The 25,079-nt window shown below is 41.4% G+C and overlaps 1 protein-coding gene across 7 annotated transcripts in view; it reads right to left on the bottom strand.

Moving 5' to 3' along the window:
* nfixb (nuclear factor I/Xb) overlaps positions 1-24,806 on the bottom strand; it is a 90,388-nt gene extending 65,582 nt beyond the window's left edge. The window contains exons 1-2 of one of the 7 annotated variants that reach the window (XM_061302377.1): positions 24,275-24,806; positions 17,970-18,053 (exon numbers count right to left, since the gene is read on the bottom strand). In XM_061302377.1, coding sequence (XP_061158361.1) covers positions 17,970-18,053; positions 24,275-24,277 — 87 coding nt within the window. In that variant the 5' untranslated portion in view covers positions 24,278-24,806. The other 6 variants (XM_061302381.1, XM_061302393.1, XM_061302380.1 and 3 more) reach the window with 6 other exon arrangements.
* Positions 24,807-25,079: the final 273 nt, after the last annotated feature.

Raw genomic sequence — 25,079 nt, forward strand, 5'->3', positions numbered from 1 at the left:
GACCCTAATTGGTGCCACGACATCAACGCGCTCGTCAGTCAGCGCGACGCAACACACACTCACACACTTGCAGATACGCACCTTATGTGTGTGTCATGAAAATGATTCGCGTGTTCATCTGCTCCGTTTCGGTTGTCACAGTGAAAGCTTGCACAGCGCATAATAGCCAGAAGTCCAAATTTGTAAAAACATTGCGCTTCTGAAATATGCGTTACCGTGGAATGATTGATGCGGTGTATATTACATGAAACAAACATTTTTTTTTTTTACTTATTCGATATTGGCTGGATTCAAAGCGTTCGCGATGATGGCTGATTTTTTTTTTAAAAGCGCGAGGTGATTTCTTTTCTTTTCTTTCTTTTTTTTATTCTCTGCACGTCTGACCGAGGAACGGGTGCCAATTTGGGATTAACTCTTTCAGTGTGCAGCGGAGAAGTCAAACTGCGCTTGTCGCCTTCGCGTTGAATTAAATACTTCGAGTATAAAGTCATAAATGGTTTGTCTTCAAAATGATCATGTCTGTTTTTTACGTTAAAATAGGAATGTGTCAGGATTTCCCAGTCATTTCTATATGAAAGCATCCTGCAGAAATAAATGATTCACTTTATTTCCAATGACACGCAAAATATCTAAATTAGTTTGCATGCATTTATTAAATTACAGGTGTTTCTATTAATTAGAAAAACTCCAACCTCATTTTTTTTTTTGCAAATATTGTCTAAATTAATGCATTCCTTTTTGGGTTGACTTCAGTTGTGCTTACATTTTCCCGCTAAATAAAAGCAATTTTTATTGTCTTAAGAATTTATAGCCATGTTCCCCATCATCCCATGGTAATTATATTCGCTCAAATCGGAAACAAAGTTTCGCAGGTCCACAATGCCTCACTTGAGGCCTCTCCACCTTTTTTGTCTCTTTCTGTGTCATTTGACCTCGCTGAGGTAGCGCTGCATCTCATTAGACCAATTAAAACACAGGCTGCACGGTCCTTCATTAGTGCAGCTCGGTGCTGGTGGGACTCTGTTGTCCCCTCCTGTCCCTGACCCCACACAGAGCCTGACCACATCCCCTTGACCTTAGCTAACTGAGAGCAAGTACAATATAGCTAGCAGGTGTGTGAAGAAAAAAAAAAAAAACTTTTTCCAGGGATCCTGCGTATTTAGAACGGGCTTCACCACTACTACTACTCTGGTTAGTCATCACATGATTACATTTTAAATTAGGGGGCAAAAAAAAAAACCAAAGTAGGCCAAAACAAGCCACACTCTGTTGCTGCGGCAAGCAAGTTAGGTATTAACATCCTGAATGGCTTGTACTCATCTGAGTTGAGAAAAGCCGCACCTTGCTATGTGTGAAAAATCTGCAAGCAATTTGCGGTGTCTGCGTGCTAACTTTGCCCAGGGTGGTCCACGGTCCAACCGACTGAGGAAGAGGCACGCACGGCACATTCCAGTCCGACAAAGAGGCTCTGATGCATCTGAAATTCCCACTTTGTCCTATTTCCTTCCCCATTAAGTGGAGCGTTACAATCCTCAGCAGGTTGGCATGTTGCGAGTACAAATTCAACTTCAGATAAAAAAAGCTCATTAGAAAATCACCTTTCGACCTTTGACTTTCTACAGCCTCACGGGACAGTTCATTAGGCACGCCGGTTGAAAGTCAACAATCCCAAAAAAAACATTGGACTTGGGTCAAAATATCAGAAACTTGATGACGCAATTTATTTCGACATTACTTTCTCTCGTAGGATTGATTCAAAATGAAGGATCACGACCTTGTAATGGCTCTCATTATATGATCCAGATAATGTACAGGTAAGCTTATTTGATTACGGTCCATGCCTCATAATGCTTGCGTACGTAATTTGTGAGTCACTTGGACCGGATTGAATTGTTGCGCTAACGTTTAAATATAATCGTTGTGGAATTGGGCAATGGGGAGGTTACCTCTGTCTGTGAATGGAAAAAAAAATCAAAATTCTAATCCTGCCAAAGTGGCCGGTAGATGTGACAAACTTCAAAAACCAGATTTGAGCAGACTTTGCCGGTCACTGGGCGTTTATTTTCTGAAAAGCAGCTGTGTCATCGGTAAACACATTGCGGCTGACCTGCAACAAAGGAAAGGTTTGGACCGATTTAGTATATTTATTCGGCTGTCTGTTTTAGAACTGATCATCAGTGGTCGGAAGCTCCGTAGCCTTCTTCTGGAAGGGCATTGTTACAACACAACCACCCTGTGCATAATTTTGGAATAGATCCCAATGTTCAAGTATGAACCGGCTTGAAAAGGAAGCTCACTTTGATTTTAAGAAGGCCGATGTCACCCATCGCTTTCCGTAAGTGCTACGCTAAACGATAGCTCCGGCTGGCTTCATCCGCAATCGCTCACATTGTGTGGAAAATGCATACTTGAGCCTTTTTAATGAGTAAGATGGCCTTGTCTCCACCTTTTCCCACTTGCACCGTGTTTGACTGATTTATGAGCAAGCATTAACACTCTATTAGCACTCCTAAAAGACATTACACCTTCTTTTTCCATCACATTGATGGATACTTAAGGCCGGCTCTTGTTATTGGGCTTTTTCCTCTCTTAAGTAGGGAAAATGCTTTTCCTCATTTAAGTTTGGACCGTAACTGTGCATTCTGCATTTCCTCGCCCCGGCCTTTTACCGTGGCGTGACGATTAGCTTGAAATATTAAACTTAATGGTAAATGACTTCTCCCGCTAAAAGCCAAAATCGTTGGCGGAATCCTGCGTTTGTGCCATCCACGAGTCATCGATTTAGTTTTAGGTTACCGTATTTTCCGGCCTATAAGGCGCACCGGACTATAAGGCGCACCTTCAATGAATGGCCCATTTTAAAACTTTATCCTTATATAAGGCGCACCGGACTATAAGGCGCACCATTAATGCATCATGTCAGATTTTTAATCCAAATCAAATCATTCTCCATTTTATCTTTTTTATTTCAACTTTAGACGGAACAAATTACTTTATAATCATAAAATAATGATCCATAGTCTTTTTGAGTCATGATTCATAGTCTTCAGTGGGCCACTTATGATTGATTTCATGACACAATGCTTTGGGCCAGTTTAAATTTAGGAATTTGGTCCATATATAAGGCGCACCGGACTATAAGGCGCACTGTTGGTTTTTGAGAAAATCTTAGGTTTTTAGGTGCGCCTTATAGGGCGGAAAATACGGTAGTTATTTTATAAGTATATTCATATAGAATATTTGCGGTGAGGCACGATTAATCGAATTCAAATCGACAATGAAGTAGAATGCATTTTTTTAATAACAGACAGATGCTTAATTTTGATTGGTTGATAGGATTTATTTTTATTTCTATATCAGACTATGATATTGTGAAGTTGCTGTAATGAACGATCAAAAAAAATGGAAAATGCAAATTGTAGAAAACATTTGAATATAGCGCAATTGTATCAACCATATTGGGATTCGGCAAAAATCCTCGGAAGCTCTCCAAAAAAAAAAAGAATGCCTGACCATAAATGCAGAGACATATGCAAAATCACCGACCAAGCCGAGAGATAGAAAATCTTTTGTCGGAATAAAAGCTGCGGGAAAATAAAGCCCACTGCTAATGCGGCGTTGAACGCTTTGCAATCAGGCAAATAAAGGGACAATCTAGCACACAATCAAACGAGAGATTTAGCCTGCGCTCCTGCCAACAGCCAGGGAGCGACGGAACAAGGGGCCGCACTATCGACTACACCCCCTCTTTTTCTTTCTGTCTGTCTCTCCAGTCCTTCCTCTGTGCCAGTCTGAAAGGCGCGATGCCAACCTCTTCCACCATCGGGCACGCTGCCCTGCCCTTTATGCAAATGCTTCCCTAACTTGCAACCCTCCACGTCTGCGCACGGCTTCCCGAAATCTTTCAACGCGAGGCAAGTTTAAACCATGGGTGGTTGTTAATTAAAGCTGGTTCGCATCTCAGGTGTTGCCTGGATGAAGCCTGTAGGCCCTTCCCTTAGCGGGTATACAAAACACCAACCAGGGGCAAATATTTAACAGAGGTGTGGTTGCATGTGTCTGTACGAGCCCTGATAAAAGGCCAGAGGGGAGTGGAATGAAAGGAAGAAGCGAACAAAATTGCAATACATTTACATTGATTAAACTAGCGGTGGCATTTGTTTGGTTTAATTTTGTTACACAACAATACCATGACACCGTTTTTTTTAAATATTTTTGGATCACTCAAATGAATATTAGACAGTGGAGGATATTAAAGAAGTCTTTTGGTTTGCATCCATTTCACTGACGGAAACGGAAACACGCTAATGCTAGCAGCTTTGGCAAGTTGAGACGAAATCTTTTTTTTTTTTTTTTGTACTTCAGCTGTTTCCATTGTTCAAAATGTGCTTCCCGGGTTAATTGTACGGCTTACGCAAATAGTGTTCCCATCGAAACTATTTGGTATAACTCGGTATGATTTATATGTTGCAAAAGTAGTCATGTGTTGGCATATTGGAAATTTTTACCCGAGACATGACGGACAAATTGATTGAGTTTGCAGCTGTTGAGATTTGTTTCTGTTAGCAAGAGATAAGCATTTTTAGCTTTTGCATTTTGTTTACCAAATTGGAATCAAACTATGAGCTTGAAACCAAGGTATGTAACCAATTCCTGAATTTTGTCTTAGCGTCACACCCCTAATTGCTACCTTACATCCTGACACACCACAAACATTATCCATCACTATCAATCTGGTTTACATCCACTGGAGTTTTTTTTTTTTTTCTCATGTACACGTCCAATGTACACTAGAATCAAGTTTGAGAATTTTTGCTATTTATTTCATTTTTCTTTAGATATTGAACACAACTGAAATCTGCAACTGCAAAAATATACCCAATACATAATATATTATTTTTGAATCAAGCAATATTTTTTATCCTATTGATTTTATTCATTTTTTTCCAAATTGTTTAAGAGATCATTTCATGTTATTTCTGCTCGCACAAATTATCATTGGAATCATCCCAAATGTGACTTTTACAATGTTGGCCAAAAACTTGATGACATCAGCACCAGTGACCGACCGCACTGGAACAATCTGACAAAGCTTAAGAGCACATTTAACGTTCATAGCAGTTCAGTTAAATTCCACATTTGTGAAAACTATCAAGTGTGCAAGGCGGGAGAAAATTGAATGAGGTCTTTTTTTTTTTTTTTTTGCAGAAGGGCCCAGATCAGAGTTCCTAACTATGGGATTTGGTGCTGTTGCCTTTCTCCCCCTGGAGGGAGTAATTAGGTTAGAGAGGACAACTGCCGCATTGTTTTAACAGAGGAGGGATTGTGCGGGCCAAAGTCCCACCAGCAACATACGTCCCTCACAACAAAAATGCCAAACGCTTTCTGCAGAGCTCCAATACACACGCGAAAAACAAAAAGGCAGGATGATTTTTTTGCTGCTGGTGATGATTGCAGCAAAAGCTTTGCTACTTGTGTAACCCCATAAAATGTCAGATATGGTCCAAGAGTGTCAAATTTCCATTTGTGTTGTTGCAGTTGCGGGATTCCGTCTCTTTGCAGGACGACGGTTTCTTTTGTCGAACTTGAAGTCCCTCTCTCTTTTTTTTTTTTTTTCCACAAACCGCATCTAAATGAGTTTAATATAGTTATGATGTCATTCGCATTCCTTCCAATCTCCCGGGAAAATACAATATGCCTATATGGTCTGTTTGAATCGCGCTGCGTTTCAAAGGAAAAGAAGAGCACAAACGGCGACATACGTCTGAAATGTGTTTCAAAACGTCATGCGCTCATTGATTGAGAGTAAATCAAAATAATTGTGCGGCGAGAAACCGAAAAAGAAGTGAACCCAGTCTAATAAGATTATAAAAAAAGTGCGCCTTGTTCTTTCCCGTCAAATTCCCTCTCTTTTTTTTTCCTGAGCTGAAAGAGAGAGAAGTAACAGTCACTTTTTCTGGTTAAGGTTTTTCCACTCCATTCTCAAGGCCTTCAGCTCCTCCAAGTATTCCCCCCCCCCAAAAAAAAATCCACCTTTGAATTGGCGCCCACACATCCCTATTCACTTTCATCGTAAATCTCCAAAGCCTGGCTGCAATATACGGTCATTTTGTGGTCCCCGTGTGACTCGAATCTTTTCCTTCCTTTAAAATAGTTTTAGTCAGGTGTGCCCATTGAAAATGAAAAACAAGGAAAAAAAAAAACCCAAAAAAGGCATGACTGGGTTACAAGTGTGCAGCTGGGACAGACAATACTTCCCAAGCCCTTTTTGCAGGTGCTGGAAGATGATGATGATGATTGCGCTTATTCCAGATGATGACCATAATAAGACCAATTTAGGATTTTATCTCAAGATGTGGCGGTGGAGAGCTCTGACAGCGGCATGACTTTATAATTCACCCCCCCCCCCCCCCCCGTCAAATGTTTTCACCATATTTACATTTAACAGGAATATTATTCAGAGGAAGTGCCAAAGAACCACACAATCCATTGTGACGTTCCAGCGGATGCAATCTCAATTACATAATGTTATATAACACTAAGTCAATAAATTGAACTTTCAATGTCATGAAACTCGACAGGACGCTAACCACACTATAATATAACACAAATAAAGTATAAAAAAAAAAAAAAAACGGGCAAAATGTAAAGCAAACGCACTCCACTGCAAAAGTATTGGAACGGTAAGATCATATTTTGCTGGAATCTGAAAATATTTGGATGAAACAGTTTCATTTTTCAGGTTGTATACATCTGCCACACAACTTAGCATTAGTTGTGGCAAAACAAAAAAAGTTTTACTATTGGAACACATCAACTCCTAAAAGACTAAAGTGAAGCTTGCTAACATCGGATCTCTCGTCCTTCGTCACTTTTTGACCCAAATGTTTTCAGCCAACAGCATAAAACATATCTCGGTTTGTATAGTCTGTTTAAGTGATAGATACTCAACATACTTTCCTACAAAGTAGAAAGAAATCATAAATAATACATCCAAATAGATAACTGTTGGCAGGTTTCTCTCCGCTGAGGTCTCGCAAGACCTGCTGATGCTGTATGATGACTTTTCAACCTACACTGATGTCAGGCATTTTAGTTGAAGCCCAAAGTCGACCACTTTCAGGACATTCAACTTTGGAAGTTCCCCTGTCCATAAATAAGGAGAGTCGGTAGCCGACGGCAGGAACCGAAGCAAATTTATTAATGACCGTTAGAAGCACAAACTCTCAAGATAGAGATAAATCTGATCAATCTTTGTTATTTTTTTGTTTTTAATCTCAACACTCCTGCCAAATTCTCACTCCGCACTAAAATTTCCATTGAAACTTTTCCACAGATCTTGGAGCTATTACTTTTGGGCCTAGACAGAGCATATCAGAAGTCGGGACCCAGAGTATGGTCCTGCTGGACGAGGATAGTAGTTACTGGCTGCCTGAGCCAAAAGGGAGAAGCCACAGAGTTGTGTTTGAGTATAACCCTGAGCCCTCTTTGGCCTCCTCCGCACAACTCTCACTCTGATCTTTCAAAAAAAAAAAACAAGGGTCTATCTGGCAAGTCGCAAGAACTATAAAATGCCCAAGAAACACAAAGAGTCTTGCTAACAGCAGTTAGCAAAGGTTTTGCTAACAGCTGCCAGGCCTCCTCAGAGTTCACCCGAGGTAAAGATATGTTATATTATGAAACACAGTATAGATTTTCCAGCCTTGGTTCTATGCCAACTTCCTGCTCCAGAGCCAGCGCTAGCACTTTGTTCCCTGAGGTGACAGCTAGTCTTTCCCAAAACAGGGTGGCCCTGTTTGATACAGTAACGTCGAGAGAAAATGGAAAACAAAAGACTAGCATGCATGCGGCGACAGTGTTCCATGTCATTCTTTGTCCTGCCTTTTGCCTAAAAAAAAAAAAAAACTCTTCCCCCATCCACTTTACGTCTTGTTTCCCAGCTCTCAAAATCAGGTCACAACTGTTTTCATTACTGTTTGACTTGCGGGTTCATAAGCCTCCGAGCGTCAACGTTCCTCCACCCACCCCCAAGACAGGAAAACATTTTCCTTCATACATTAACCCAATAAATGCTCTCCAATGTGTTTCACTCAGCAAAAGAAAATAGGAATTAAAGGCGGTAACCGTTATCCGATACAGGTCAATGTGTGTTTGGAGCGGATATTAACTCATTCACTGCCAGTGACGGCAAAAGTAGCCATTTTGTGCTGGCAGTGAATGAGTTATAAAAAGAAAAAAGATCTACACGTGTGGCACACCATGCATGTCCCGTGTTTTGGAACGGACACATGAGGTAATCCGGGATGATGATGAAAAGTTCTGGAAAGTCGAAACGCAATCAGCGAGCCAATCAATGCGTCGTTCTCTAACCTCAACTTCAACTTGCGACTCAATGAAGTGGTGAAAAGGTAAACGCTTTGACAGTAATCGGTGGCTTCGATGTCTTACGACATCCTGGGATGACTTGGAAATCTAAAAGGCACCGAATGATTACAACTGCGGGTTTCACCAGGTGCATCCAACGAAGGATCCGTTCGAACAAATTGACTCTTCGACGTGATTTTTGAACGGTCCACATAAAAAAAGGCAAATGCTCAACGTTTAACCAGTGGTAGATAACGTGAGCCAAGACAAAAATATTTGAAGCAGCGGTAAGTCGGAATGCCAGAGACAAACACAGCTCCGATTTCATCCAGATTAATCTGGAAGCTTTGTAATGAGGGAGTCTACTGTATATATTTAGCTGTCGCAGGGAGATATAGGTCAGACAGACAGGCAAGCCGGCCGGGTCAGACATGTCCGCACCGAAGCGACCTTGATGGATTGATTTGAAACAACAACTCTATTTCTGTCGGCCTGTTGTGGCCCAATAAAAGCAGAGGGAGGAAAAAAAATGTAAAGTTCAATTGTATTTCATTTGTGACTTATTACAGAAAGTGGAAGAAGGAATGTTTTGATCCGGTTTACAAACAGGAAACAGATAATATGATTATTGCTGTCGTAAAATATTTACTAGTGATTTGACAATAAACAATGACTTTTAACACATGCATTGACGATTTTTTTTTCCTAGAAGGAGACCGTTTTGAAGAAATTCCATGAAGTATCTAAATCGAATTTGTTTTGGTCCTTTTTTTCCAAAGCAGATTATTTTCATACATCTTTGAATTAGAGCAAAGGGACGCCCCGATCTCATGACTTTATTTTATTTACACTCAAACTTTCTAAAAGGTTCTTGTTAATATTTTTCTTTTGATTATTTTTTTTAATGCCACTGACTTAGTGATAATGTATTTTTTTTTTTATTATTATGATTTTAATGAGCATTAGCAAAACGACTGGTGAAGATGATGATATGTTCTCCAGTTCTGATCAAACCGCTGCACTAATCTCCCGGAGGTGTCTTTGTCTCTTTCAAAGCTTTTCCAAAAGACGTGCTCACAACCTAACAGTCACTTTTTTTGCACAAAATGACACATTTATTCCACTCCAGTCTCGCAGATACAATAACTAAAAAAAAAAAAACAGGAAAAAGTGAAGCTTTAGACGACAAGGGGGGGCGGTTGTAGGTTCCCCGCTGAAATCCGAGCCTATGCCTCGTGGTGAACTGTATTTGTCACAAATCCAAGCTGCCCCTCCTTCTTTCACATAAGCACGGATGATTCCATCTTTTATAAACAGCACGTGTGCTTCGCCACCAGCACCTTGTCCTCAGCCGCCCCTTCGGATTGAGCGTCTCAGCGCTCCAAATACGCACATAATGGCTGCACTGTTATTTAGATTTATGATTCAAAATCTGAGGAAAGAACATCCTGTACTGGCGGCTGCAGCTCAGTTATGACGAAGCGCTCAAAAATTCACCACTGAATTTCTATTTTCTCGGCCGCTTTGGCTGCTGAGCTTTTTTCACTCTTCCCATATTGTGTACACTCATTATTTTGGTCTTGCCCTGTATATGCTAGCTCAATTATGTCATTTAGCACTAGTGTGTGTATGTGTGTTTGGTTTCCATAGCAACAACATAACATATCGCCAACCACAGAACCTCACTGGGCCTGTGGGCAGCGCCGGCCGGGGTTGTGCCAAAGACTAATCCAAGCCAGAGGTGACAGGGAGTGAAGGGAAAGGGACACAAACGCAAAATCTCACACACACACACACAAACACACTCGTGTGAGACTACCTCGGCTCAGTCACAATCACACAACTCTGGATATCCTCCCATTCATTTTGGCTGGAGCCTCCCGTGGCAATAGCGGTAGGAATCCATTCTCCACGGATGCTGGGACAGCTGTGCTGATATTGAATTAGACGCAGTTAGTTCTGTGTGCAGCTAAAGATAAAAACTACATGCTACTTAATTTAAATCTATATTTGGGGGCGCATGCCAAAAGCACCCCGCTTCACCTTTGATTGGATGGGATTCTTTGCAAACAATTGCGGTAAATTCTGTCCAATCAGGCTTCCCTCACGAGCAGAAAATTGATATTACAAATGTGAGAAACATGAATATGCAGATGTCATTGTGTGTTTATTGATCTATTTTTGCTCATAATTATATATCATATTTTGCTATTAAGTGTAGGTCGCCAGTTAAATGTATACATTAACGTCAAGACATCCATTTTTTTTTTTCCCGTGCTGACTTGAGATGATAGAAATGAGTTCATTGATCTGTCTTGAGTCCAAAAATTAAGTGGGCCAGTTGTGTGCACCAATATAGAATTTGGGTGTGTACATGGACTCCAATGAATCTTAGGCATTACTAATGATGCATTTAAAAATGAATCGAATGATATTTTCCAGTGAAGACTATTTTTGAAGCAAGGTTGGAAACTGGCACCCAAAAGTGTTAAGAGTGTGCTTAATAAAACGTTTTGTGTACGTCTGTGTGGGGGCGTTTTATTGGGAACCATAAAACCTTGCACAAAAACTAGCAAGTGCAATGCAAAAATGGGGCTGATCCGCTGACATCTGAGAAAATAATATACTTCATTATCCCCCCCCCCGAAAAAAAAGATTTATTTTTGTATAATGGCTCCATTCCATCAATTTGAATGGGCTAACTTCTTTTCCAGGTCTGAATAGCAACTGGGTGAGTATTTGCCGCCACCACACATACAGTATGAAAACATCTTTTGTAAAGTCACCATGGTGATTATATTCCTTTAAATCATAGTAAAACTATGTTTTCTCACGCTTTCTCCGGCTTGCCACTCTGAATAATGTTTGGCTGTTTTCTTTCACAACACGGCTCTCTAAAAAAGGGTGATAACATCTGCTGGGGATGGAACAAAAATACAATACATCCTCTTGGAGCAACATTCAAGTGTTTGCACTACTAGACTGGCACCACAAAACCAATCAGCCATCATCTATATATATATATATATATATACTGTATATATTTAAAGTGCATGATAACAGTATATCATAAGAAGTATAAAGTCGCATGTGATCTTCGCTACTGTGTGAATGAATGGAATTCCAAAATGTGAACTTATTCTTTCAAAAAAATTAAAGCCAAATATTCAGTACGGTCCAATGCGATAAAAGAGCTGCAATGATGATGCAATACTACTGCAAACATATAATCCTGATTAACAGTTTTTCTGATTGGTCCAAAATTGGGTGGCGGTTTAAGCTTTTATTTTCAATGGGTTTTATTATCATCCCATTATTTTCCCATGGTTCCGAACCATTACCTGGCTCCCTATGGAAAAACTTATGTGACAAGGTAAAGAAAATAGACAAAACGTCCTGCTGCAGGTCAGCATGTCCCAAGAGATTACCACACACAAAAAAAACATTTTTGTCAAGATAGAATATTTAAAAAAAAAAAAAAAAAAGACTAATGCTGAATAAAATGGGACAAGACTTACCACTAGGGCATTGTTTAGAAGGTGAGTAGGATAATACTTTAGTGTTGAGAGGGTGTTAAGAGGCGAGGAGAGCAGGGGGTCAGCGTCCAGGCGGGCAGAGGGGGGCAGAGGGAAGCAATAAGTTAAAAATGTCGCACCAGTGACACAGTGTGACATGACAACATCACAAGCTTTACAAATTGTGCACAGTGTGGCAGAATTCAGGCCTACAGGCGACACATTCTGGAAAATGGCACACAAATTCAACAATTATAGTTGTGTCAATTTAAAAGTGGAGTAGGAGATTTGGAATAGGGATTACACACACACACACACACACACACACACACACTTACACACACATTTACTTCCACATACCAGGGCACGTGCCCCACCGTCCAGCAATCATTTATTGCTGTTAATCATTCATCTGTTGAAGACTGATGCAATATTTGGTGTCTGAGGTTGGATTTTATTTAATAATTAACAACAATTAAATAGACAAAATGGGTTGTCTGTATGCAAACAGTACTGTAAGAAAATTCTCAATGTGTGTGTGCAGCAATTGAAATTTATTGTTGGAAAGAATATCATATGCCGTTTGTTTTCAATCCAGCAAAGGCAAATGTAGGTATGAAGCTCTTTTTGGGGAAAAAAAAAAACAATGTGCCTCTGAATATTAGTATTTGCATTCAAATATGAATACAGAAGTTCATCAAAATCATAGCAACATGTATTTTACAGACAATATGCATCATTCAGTGTCTGTTTTCCATCTCATCATAAGGTGTGACTCTCCCCTCGATGACTCAGTCAACACACTTAGCAGCCTGTTCTATCTGCTTGAATAAAAAAAAAAAATTAAAGGATAAGAAGGGGAAGAAAAAAAACTCCCATTTCTCTTTTCTGGCATCACCACAAGGACAAATTTCCAAGTTAATATTCTGAAATGGAAACCAGACGTAATACACCGCAGAGAGCATCCTGCCACCTCAAGTCGTAATGAATAGTAACTTGTTCAATAAAACCACTGTAAAATCAAGACTAAATTGCACGTCACTGGCAAAGCTGATAAGGGAGAAACAAGTCTACTTTATCAAATGATGCCTGAGAACAGAAGAATGGACACATTTGCACCATTACTATGAATCATATCGGACCTGAAACTCTAGCTTTATCTCTCAACATGAAGGAATTATATGAAAACGCACCAACAAATTTTTTTTTACTTTACAAAACATGATAAGGAACAGTATTTTACAGCAGAAAATAGTATATTAGCATTATAGTATCATTTTGTGGATGAAGAGAGGGAGATTTGCAAGGAATGTTCGATGGGTCTGTCTGTCTTCAATTCATGCAATAATACAATTATTAATAATAAGAAGAATAAAAACTACAGTTCGTTGGAGGTAAACTCTGTCTCTCTCTCTCACACACACACACACACACACACACACACGCACACACAAGTATTGCAGCTGCATAAATATATATATCAATCTATATCGACATATTTATATTTCTTTCCTTTTTTACAGCCATGTCATTATGTTATTTGAAGTAAAAGATGCCAAGGATGTGAAAAGCAAGCAAGTAACATTTCTTTGGGCGGTTCACACTTCTTCAAGGTTCATAAAACTCGGGCTTGGTGGTTTCTGTGTCATCTTGGAGGTTGACAAGCAAACCAGTGAGGGAAAACTTCCTCACAGATGTTAACAAAATGACAGTTATAATGAAGTCTTTCACTAACAACCCCCTTTTCCCTTTCCCGCGTGAGATATCGAGCCGCACACGTGAGCGCACGCGCGCTCGCGCGCGCACCTTCACTATCCGAGATCGTGAACTTGACCCAGTGCGCGTCAGATCACGTGTTGCATTCAATTGCACAACATGCAAATTGGCAAAAGCAATATGCCATCGCATGGAAAAAAAAAATCAACATACAATGTAAGGGGGATGCAGACCGAGTGTAAAACTATTTAGGATACACACACGCACGCACGCAGGCACGCACACTTTCTCCCGCTCAACAGTCCCCACACGCTTCCAGCGCTAATATTAAACTTCCAAATTCAGTGTGCGTATCCAAACACTCTGACGCTCTTCTCCTCCTCCTTCTTTTTGTATGAAATTCATTTAGGGGGGTTAAGCGCCCCCCCCCCCTCTCAAAATAAATAAATAAAATAAGAAGACTTGTGACCCGCGGCTAAAGTGAAAATATTGCAGCGCAAGATCATGAGTTCGACTCAAGCAAAAGGAAACCTCTTTTTTTTATTTGACAAATAGAATCTATAAACCAAGCGCAAGCAAAACCGGCGTCCCCCCCCCCCCCCCCCCCCCTCCCTTTCCGCAGAATCGACGCAAAACAACGGAACAAGAAAAGGTAGTTTACCTGTGTCAAGCAGTACGGGGAGTACATGGTGATTTTTTCACGCAGAAGAAGCGGAGAGCTTATTTAAATCGGATGGAAGCTCGCCGTGGTGCTGCATTGCAATCGCTCGCCGTCCTGTTACTCTCACTCCATGCTGCAAGCTTACAGTAACCCCGCCTTAGAACGCTTACACAAACTTTCAGGCAAAAAAAAAGTTCGCCTCCCACCTCTCTTCTCGTCTTTGCAGGACTTGCAACGCCGCGCTTCACATTGAGGATTAGATGGCGGATTCAGCCCGAAATATAGCAAATGATACAAATGTTATTTGCTGCGTTTGACGTCTTACGTCATCGCTTCCTTACGTGGTAGTGAGGAATGACATTCACTCTCGCTGCGTTCAATGACCCTTCGAATTATCAATGTGATAACGGCAATTGGCTTTTATGGATCTCGAAACATATTTTAGACGCTGATTTCAAAAATGTATTGACTGTTTTTTCTAGCACGTGAGGTTTTTGAGGTGTTTACATGTTTTTTCTTTTTTGATATGACCTATAAAAGCAAGACGGATTTCACCATGCGATGTATAATTTATAGCGGGTTTTTTTTTAAGCCATCTGTTAAAGAATGTAACCCTTAATTCAGATTACCATATTCCATATTATATTGTTGCTATTATAAAATTGATTTGCTACAGGAAAAAAAACAAAACGAGGGCAAATTTGGAATCGGTGCAAAAAAATCATCTAAAGTTTACATTGCTGATTTGTAAATATTTGTTGACTATTTTATATTTGAAACTCATGGTACACAAAGACTTGAGGAGAATAGAGATGCACCAGCCGCAAGGCAAATGGGGCTGCTGTGTGTATCTGGAGTGCAAAACTTCACACTTTTATGTTGTGAGAACATGCACTGGCGACGCATTTTTCCACAATCCGGCTTTACACAAATATGTCAAATGTTTTGAAAGTGTTCCGTTGCAGCTGCTGATGCAATAATTTCACCCGAGCTCCATTCCGCTTTGGATTTAACACCTTCATTCATTGGAGGGCGTGTGAATAGATGCATTATTTCATGAAGTGAAGACTATTTATCCACTGAACCATTTTTCACCCCGTCCAGAGGCCACATCTGTACTTTTCATGTGAGGCCAAGCCAAACAGTCAGCATTCACTGGAGTTGAAAGGAGAAATAATGCCAAATGCCGAGGACGGACGTATAATCAGGCAGTATCAAAATACCAGCGAGTCGAAATGTATCGTTTTGTCATGCACACACAGTAGTGACTGATTCATCCCATAAAAAAGAAGAAGAGAAAGTGAAGTTTCTTGGATGAGATCCCAAATGTATGGTGGAAATTCTGGGTGGGAGTGAAGTCGTTGTAAAAGAAGAGAAGCTAATTTGGGGCCTGACACTGGAGTCCCGCAGATTTATGAGGCCTATCGCTTGTGCGTTTAAAACCGCAAGCCTGCGCAGGTCGAACAAAGAAATGTGGCCAATTACTGCTCAAAACAGCCCGAAAACAAATCTGTGGTCATGGGGTGCAAAAAAAAAAAAAAAAGAGGTCACCCCCCCCCTTCCCTTTGCCACCAAAACAACAGGACACCCTCATTTGTACCTGAAACACTTTGTTGGAATTCAGACTTTCATGCAAGTTATTAAAAGCAGCACGGGTGCAAAAGGTTACGAGAGTGGCTGAGCGCAGATCCTTCAAATGAGTCCGCTTGCACGAAACACATGCGAGCGAGCGCTCCTCGAATGAGCCACGCATTTAGCGGTCGACGTGAGTAAATCTCTCATTAAGGAGCACATGCTAGAGCCATATGCTTACGCTCGCTTGGTCTGCCGCCGCTCGGCCTTTTCGCAAAACACGCATATTTACGCCCGCTCCAGAACAGGACCATTGTGCAATTTTTTTGCAGAGCGGAACCGAAGCTTTCCGTTGCTCAATATAAATAAAATACAGAGACGGGTCGGTCAGGGAATCAGAAGTTTGCCGAACGCACCGTCTGATACGGCGAGCCGTAATAACACCGCACCCAGCTGTCGCTGTGGTGCACAGGGGAGAAAGCCATGTGCGGTTGTGGCGGCTGGCTCAAGGTCTATCTGGCATTGCTTTAAGTGGCTCCAGATATAGAAGTCATGACCTGCCAAAGACTCTTGCTCAGAGGATCCGTCCAAAAAAATGGACTCCTAAAGTCAATTGTGTCTGTAACTTGAGTACTTGAAATATTCCCATTAAATACACGAGGTGTGTCAGAAAAGTTCCAGGACGGGCGTCGTAAAATTGGTTTCAAACCCAAACGATGCAAACTATGACGTTGGCGCTTTAATGAGGGCCAGACGATAAAACAGGATCATGCTATGTTCAGTGCGCGAGAAGAGGTGAGAGTTGAGGCCAGGACTCGTGGCTGCTTCACCATGACAACACGACTGCTTAAGCATCTGACAGTTTCTGGCATGACTCCATAGAACCCCCCCCTGCCTTTTTTTTTTCCCTCAATAGGGTCATCAAGGAAAATGCAGAGGAGATCAAGATCGCCGTGACGACAGAGTCGCGGAGGATCCCGAAAGAATCCTTCCAACATGGACGACGTGTGAATGCTATGGATTTGAAGCAGGGTGACGAGCATTCAGTTATGCAGGGCCATTGCCAAAAATAATTTTTACTGCAGTCTGGTCAAAGGGCAGCTAATACACATAGAAGCAATGATGTCATAGCATTACTTTAAAAGCTGTTTTTGACGTGGAAAAAAATCCCGCTGAGAGCCACTAGGGGGCGTAACAGCATAATAGCCAACAATTGCTATGATGTGCAGTGATGAATGAATATTTGATTTGGCGGTAGGATTTTTCACAGTTGGCTAGTTCTATAGATTCCAATGATCCTTGTGTTTGCCATTGGTTAATTCATTCATTTATATCCTTTGATAGCGTTGCCGCTGCAAAAGTATTTGTGAGCATGTACATGCAAGTTCTGAGGGGATTGCAATTTCTAACTCGAGTTGATCTTGATTTATTGCCTCGAAAGCAAGTACATGTTGTTCCTCAGGAAGTTAAAGGTAGCTCAGTGCAGACATGGAGAAGGTAGGAACCCTCCTGTGGATGTACTTGAACTCATCGGCCCTAGAATTGACACCCCCCCGCTACCCTAAAAAAAAAAAACTCCTACCAGCCGTGCACCTCAATTACAGCCACCATGCTTCATCTCGCTACGCCGAGATACATGATACTCTGTATAAACCAGATTCTCTGCGAGACTTGGCGCGAGTCTGAGCTCAGTGAAAACAAAAGGCTGCGTCCTAAAAAAACTGCGGCTCCCATCTCATTAGCAATCGTAATCCCAGTCGTCTTTCTCCTCTCAACCCATCGTTTCTCCATTCCTACCATTTTAATCTGGAAATCAACTTCCTTCAAGTCTTTGCTGTTCTTTTCATATAAGATCATTTTCAATCCTGGGGGGGGGGGGTTGGCCATGAGGGGGGATTTTGCGCGAGTTGCAAGGGCCCCCTTTTCGTCGAACGTGCGTGTGGAAATAATGATTGTAATGGCTTGCAGCTGACTTATAGTACTGTGAATGACGTTATAATTGTGGCAATTATCAAGAGCTTGAACGCCAACTGTCCGTCATAACAATAATAAACAATGACTCATAATAATAATAATAATAATCAATAATCATCATCATCATTCATACCAATAATAATAATAATAATAATAATAATCCATACCCTGTATGAATCTGACACAACAAAGCATTCAGGCATCCCAGGACCTCTGGAGGGTTCTTCATTCAACAGAAAGTTTTCGGTTGCCTGAAATAATAACACAACAGTTATTTCTTCATATACTTACAAGTATCCAAAGTGTACAAAAGTATGAGGCCACCCCTAGTGTTCTGTATCTATGACTTTTTAAACGATAGCAGGGATGTAAGGATTCATCGAAAATCGATTCAGAATCGATTTAAATTGATTGAGGTAAAAAAAAAAAAAAAAAGCGGTCCCACCACATCTGATCACGTATCATTCAAATAATTACATTAAAAATTCTCTTGCTCTGCTCTCTGTTTCTCTCTGCAGAAATGTGTGCGAGCGTGTTGCCATGGGCTGTGCAGGGCCGAAGCCAATCTCTCATTGCAACTTGAATGGAGAGCAAAGTGTTTAGCTGCGGTGGCAACACACAATACTCCAGCACAATGGCATTTCCTGCCGTTGCCATTTCACCTGCATTGCTCACTGATTCAGCACAAATCATTCCCGCACACACACACACACATACTCACACACAGAGAAAATCATGCACACATGTACACATACACTCGCCATACGTCCGACTGATATATATATTATCGCCACCTACAGGACACAGATTTGCAGCCTTGGCGGAGGTCTTTCCTTTTTTGAAAATACTATGTAGTGTTTCTTTTGCTGTCGTTAAAATGACAAATGTGTAAATACAACATCCAAAGTAATTTGTCTGCCGTGGGACATGTCAGATTTGATATCTGAATTAAATTTGAGTGTTTTGTTTTTAAATCAGCCGAACCTGTTAGGTGAATGTGGAAGTTGCCAGGTTTAAAAAAAAAAAAAAAGAAACCTCAAGAGTTAAGACAAGGAAACCTAAAATGAATTGTTGGGTAGAGCACAGGACAGCCAATCTTATTTCCCTGACTTGTTAGGTCGTCATCCGAAACAAACATGTACCCGAAATTGGAACAGTATCTCATAACAACCAAGTTATGCCATTTTAACTGGCATGTTTTTTTTTATATATATATATAATCAAAGCAAACGTTAGGTCACTTAAGCCGTTACATATGCAGAAACACGCACTATGACACGGGATTGCACTTGAACAAATACATGAACAGACACATGCATAAACACACAACTATAATAAGTTTCCGATTCTGGCCAAGCGCGCTGTGGTTTGAGTGCGAAGCTATTCATATCCGGCTGAATGAGAGGTTACGGCTGGAGCCTTTTCCCTTTGACTCAAACACAGGAAGGGCATCTTCTTGGGCGAATCGACTCGGTTTGTTTTGGTACGAGGTCGGAATGATTAGGGCAAGATCAACATTGGTTTTGTTAAGCGCAGTCGGCATCGCTCGTAGCCGGCCGAGCACGAGCCACGTGAAGCTTTTGCGTAAATGCGGAATAATGGAAGCGAAAACATGGCGCATGGCGTCGGGCCTCAGCATCCATCCTCTCTTGTCATCGTCAATTGGTGGGATAACACTGGAGGGAAACCATTTGTCCCACTAAATGTTGCCCTTGTCAACTTCTCTGGGCTTTCTTTTAAGCTCTTAAACTGGCCGGAGCAGCTGAGGGATATATTTTACTCTGTTTATAATCACAGAGTAGCTGAAAAGAAGGCAGACTAGCAATTCCAAGTGCCTGTTTTTGTTAAGAGTTTGAACAGTGAGAAATGATTCGCACACAACAAATCAGTAGGCTGAAGGCATAAGTAAACACGAAAGGTGAAAAGGGATATTAAAGACGATTATCAGCGTCAACACTCGTCACTTTTGTTTGACGGAGCTCCCTACAGCAATGGCCGCCTTAGCGTCAGTGTTGTTTTTGACGATCTGTTTTAATTTTAGTCTATGATTATAGTCATGTGCATGCTATTTGTAGGCTAGGTTGAAGTTTTATGACATTTTAGTCTAGTTCGAGTCAAAGATAACATTAGAGCAGAGGTGGCAAATTCAAAGCACCTGGCTAAATTGGGGCTAAGGACACGTTTTTACTTTCTGAATCGGGATTTGCTACTTCAGCATTTTCGCCCGGTATTTGTTTCAAGTCAGGTGCATGCTATTTTTAGGCTAGTCAAGTTTTATGACCACACTTTTAGTCTAGTTTGAGTTAAAGATAACTGATGAGGCGGCAAAATTCAAAGCACCGGCTAAAACGTGGCTACGCGAATGTGCCTAAGGACAAATTGAGTTTTGCTTTCTCAATCTGGATTTGCTACTTCAGGATTTTAGTCCAGTTTATTCCAGATTTATCTGTCATGATGGGTTCAGCGACCACTTTTGATGAATCTCCGACTGTCGGCGTTTGGTTTTGCTGTGATTGGAATTTTGAAAAGCATGTTTTTGTCGCAGATTTAACGACTATGCGCATTTCCTGGGTTTAAGAGAGACTCGGCGAATGGCGTCTGCCAACCCGATACCAATACTGATCGTTGAAAATATCCAACTTGACCGCATTAAAGTAAGTACAGTAGTTTGCGGTATTAATCTGGTAGTCTCATCTGCTTGCCTGTTATCTCCACCTCTCATAAAGCATGACAGCTCTTAATAGGGATGCCGAAGTTGGCCGGGTTTCATGGCGCCCGATTAATCAGAGCACATATACATACGGCCCACCCTTCGCCATCGCTCAGACTTCACACAGGAGCTCATAAACCACCTGGGTCTCAACAGTCTCCAAACGATCACGAGAGGCAGGTACCCTCACAATTAGCAAACAGCCCTCCGATTGCCACGAGCCGGGCGCTTTCGGGAGCATCAGAGAACTCGCCTTCCGCGAGGACATCACATGCACCTTGCCTCGTCCCACTTCATTCCAACTTAATTGCGTCCTCATTCTTCACCTGCTAACAAGCTAACAAACCTGCGCAGATGTGGCAGGAACATCAAAGTATGGGAAGGATGGGGAGGAGGACGTTGTTTGTCGAGAAAAAAAAAATAAAAATGAAAGGGGAAATTGGTGTTGTGTGAGCCCAAGCCAGCGCCACCCCAGGGAGAATTGCTGAGAAAATGTGATATTTTACACCTGCATCGAAGGAGTGAGCAATACGAGGCAGGGCGCAGGGAGGGAGGCGGTAATTAGAGCAGAGTGTGTGTGTGTATGTGTGTGTGTTAAAAAAGATTTTTAGTATGTTTCTGGGGCTTGCCACTGGTCTTTCTTCAGCATTCAGTTTGGTGAGACACACTCGATGCCAGATTATTAAAAATGCTAAAACCTGGTTATGGAAAAAAAAAGAAAAAAATGATGGAAATTCAAACAAATATGCTAATATTGTTGCAGTGATAAATAGTTGGCAAGCACCGTGTAATGAATAATGCTATTGGCTCTAATTCCTCATTAAAGCCCTAAAGAGGATGGAGAAGAGAGAAAATACATGTATTGTTGCTGTGATTTTATTTTCAAATTCAAATGACACAGCAGTAGACAGCAAGTCATTCCCAAATTAAATGGATTCAAATGACTCTGTTACACAGCTGGTGTGCCGCCTGGATGTCCTGTGAAACCAATTTATGTGAGAGTTAAGTCTTGACAAAGTAATTGAAGCAGGGGGGGTAGCTGTGAGAGAGTGTTAACACTGTTATCAGCTGTGAGACCAAGTAGGACTACTTAACATTGCGAAACATGTGTCTTTATTTGTAATGCTGAAGTATTATAACGTCTTGACTAAATGAATGTTTGTCGTTGTGTATCAAATCATTGTTTCTCCATTGAAATGAATTAAAATTCCATTTTGTCTATTTAGCTCATTTTAGCCTGACGAGAAATCGGGTGTGTGATGTGTGCTTTAATTCTAAACGCTTGAAGTATTTTTAATATATTTCATTATTTCAAGTGAAATGGGTGTTCTTCCTGTAACTTTTCATTGAAATGGGAGTTACAAGGGGGAATTCACATGCTCGACACCTAAATGACTTTTACAGTGAAGCCACTCAATTTGGATTTTCCAACAGTCATACAATTCCGAATGAAACCGCATACGCCGCACGCAACTTCAGAGAGAAACCCGCCATCACTCAGAACTTTGCACAAGACCTCAGTATATCCTGCAAAACTCCAGCAATGTAAAATGCATGAAGTCGAGCCTTCTTGTCGCTCTTCCTTACGTGTCATCAAAAGGGTGTGTATGTGACAAAAATGAAGTCAGTTCATTCTTAATGAGTCGGACTTGTTCAGCATTTTTTCACATGCCACTCAGCAATAGTGCAAATGCAAATACTGTACTGTATGTGTTTTGTGACTGAATAGGAAGGGGGGGGGGGGGAACTCCCCAGCAGCCCCCCCCTCTAGCTCCGCCCCTGTGTTTATAGAAACACAAATAAAGTGCAATGCAACTCATGACCCTGAACAGGTTAACTATCATAGAACATTGCCTGACTATTAAAAAACTCTTTGTACAATGAATAAATAATAATGAGGAATATCGGTTTGGAAAGACGGTGTGGATTTAATCTCTTTTAAATCATGAGCTTTGCGTTCCAGCACTAATTTAGAGTGTTTTTCTTATTCTTCTAACTTCTGATGTGGTTTGTGCAATGTTACAAGAAAAATCAATGACGCCACCCAGTTCCTCCCCCCTCTTTTAAATGACATCTTTTGCATAAAAAGTTTTCTTTTCCAGGAAAATGTCAAGCTAACAGCGTAATGATTCTGTGTACATTCTGTGCGGGGATGACTGACAGCCAAGACAGCAATCACACTGTACAAACCGCTAATCATGGTGCAGGCCTCACACACACACACACACACACACACGGAAATGCCCCTCAAGTCATACAATTTAAAATTACGGCGTAAGGAGTGACTGCCTTCCTGAGAGACGTATGTCAAATCTCATACTTCTGATCTAGTGACTTGCTCGACTTAATGAATTGACTCAATTAGCATTGAAAAAAAATCCCTGAAAAAAAAAAGGAAAATACCTAAAAGTCAATTAACTCGACTGATACCTGGGGAGGGAAGGGGCAAGCATATTTCAGGGGGGGCAAGTTCCCCTACGGCCCCCCCCTCTAGTTCCGCCACTGTGTGTATAGTAACACAAATAAGGCACTTACACTTGCCCAAGATATTAATGAAACAGTCAATCGTAAAATATGTCTTATTTGGCTTGTGTTAGGTTCTAACTTTTTGTACCAGAATGTTTCGACATACCACTTTTTGAGGGCGACCGGGCAAGAGGTTAAACATCCCATTTGCTCTACAGCATATTTGGATAAGTCACTATAGTGGCAGATATAAATCATCCAAGTGGTGTTTGTATGTCACTGTGAAGGATTCCGCCTCCAGAGAAACCTCACACTGTTCAACACATACTTCATCGTACTGCAAAATTATTTGCTGCGACTTTTGCTGTTATTTTAAAAATAAGATGCGGATAGCAGGAGACTTACAAGGCAAGATAATCCCACACGAGACTTGTCCTGAATTCTGTATCCTTTTTACCAAGGAGCTTTTTTTTTTTTTGAACATCTGCCACATTAGCTCGGATTCTTGTAAACAAATAATTATTCATACTAATAATCTCCCATATTCATGTGCAACTAAGATGTCTTCCTGGAACTTGAGAAGGCTGTATGTGGGAGGTTCCCTGAATAACTGGCTCAAGTTCAACGCTGGAAAAAGTAGAAAATAGAACTCATCTAAGGGTCAATGATGTGCAAGTTATATATCACAGTTCATCTGTAAACTGCACACTTTTTTTTTGTGATAGGCTGACTTACTGTGAGGTTTTTTTTGCCAATTTCAGCAAATAAGAGAAAAGCTCTGGAATTGGTTAGAATGAGTAATATCACAAAAATTGCCTGGTCAATGAATTTGACAAGTAACCAACATGCAGAATGGACACATTTTGCATAATTACACCCCAAATAAAAACAGTGCATTGTTGAAAGCTCCACTTGCAGCCAAGTTTCCAAAGATAACTTTGACTTTGCAAGCACTTGACATGTCAACAACCTTTACTCAACTTGTAGGGTGCCTTTTGGTTGTCTGCTTACACCGTATGATATGATAGTGCATATCATATATGGAACTATTAATAGAAGGGTGGAGGCTTATTAAGACTTCAGCTCAGAGAGATTGAGAAAGCAGACAGGATATTTCTAAATAATACAACAAGGTCTGTTAGGTATATATTTTTAAACGTGATGTGATGGGACCTCTGCTAAGCATACAAAGTTATTAACAATAAAGCCCAAACATCATTAAATGCATGCGCTGCTACAATCACCTTTAAAGCTGACTGCACAAATGAGCAAATTATTGGTTTACACAGCACGTACCATTGTGGTGTCGGGAAAGATGCCAAAACCCTCTCAGAGACCCATTTTCCACTCTGAAAAAAAAGTTTGGCTTCCAAAAAAAAAAAAAAGTTTGTGGGAGAAAAGAAAGCGTTCGGTTTCTCGTTCAGCTCGGCCTTAAAATACCAGAAGCAAACCCAGTTTGGTAAACATTGTTGTTTTTAATGTAAACTGCGGGCTGTAATCCAAGTCGTCTGCTTGCTGACTTCTTCATGCAAGGTGCGTCATATTTCCATCAAATTCGGCTGGCGGTCAAGAGAGAAAGATCTCTCTGGCTTGCAGCGTGAATCGTGGAGTCTCGTCAGCCGACCCGCTCACCGGTTCGAACTAGCTGCATGCTTCCCACTATCTGCGGTCCTTCTCGTTCCACGTGCGGGGAAAAGTTCCGAAGCGCTTCGGGCTTGATCTCCGGAGCCTGGCGCGCGGTGGCCACGACGCGCGCGGTGTTCCTTCGTTGGCGATTTGCGATGCAAGTGAATTGAAGAATAAAGAAATCTCGAAGCGATCGTGCAAAACCGAGTGACAGCACGCGCGCAAGCACCAGAAGCTGGACCGAGCAGGCGAGGGAGGACGCGCGGTCTCCTCCTGTGGCCGCGGAGCGAAGGGCGGCTGAATTATTAATAACCGCAGCGGTGCGCAGTCTGTCGTGCTCAGTGAGGAAGCAGGGCGGCAGCTGGGGGTTTAGAGGAATTAAATACCGGCTCAGAGGAAAGCATGGACGCAGGGGGATTAGCGAGCCCGCACCGGCGACAGCGCAGCTATAGGGGCAGCTCCAGGCCGACGCACT

The sequence above is a fragment of the Syngnathus typhle genome, linkage group LG17 (assembly GCF_033458585.1).
Source record: "Syngnathus typhle isolate RoL2023-S1 ecotype Sweden linkage group LG17, RoL_Styp_1.0, whole genome shotgun sequence".
NCBI lineage: Eukaryota > Metazoa > Chordata > Actinopteri > Syngnathiformes > Syngnathidae > Syngnathus > Syngnathus typhle.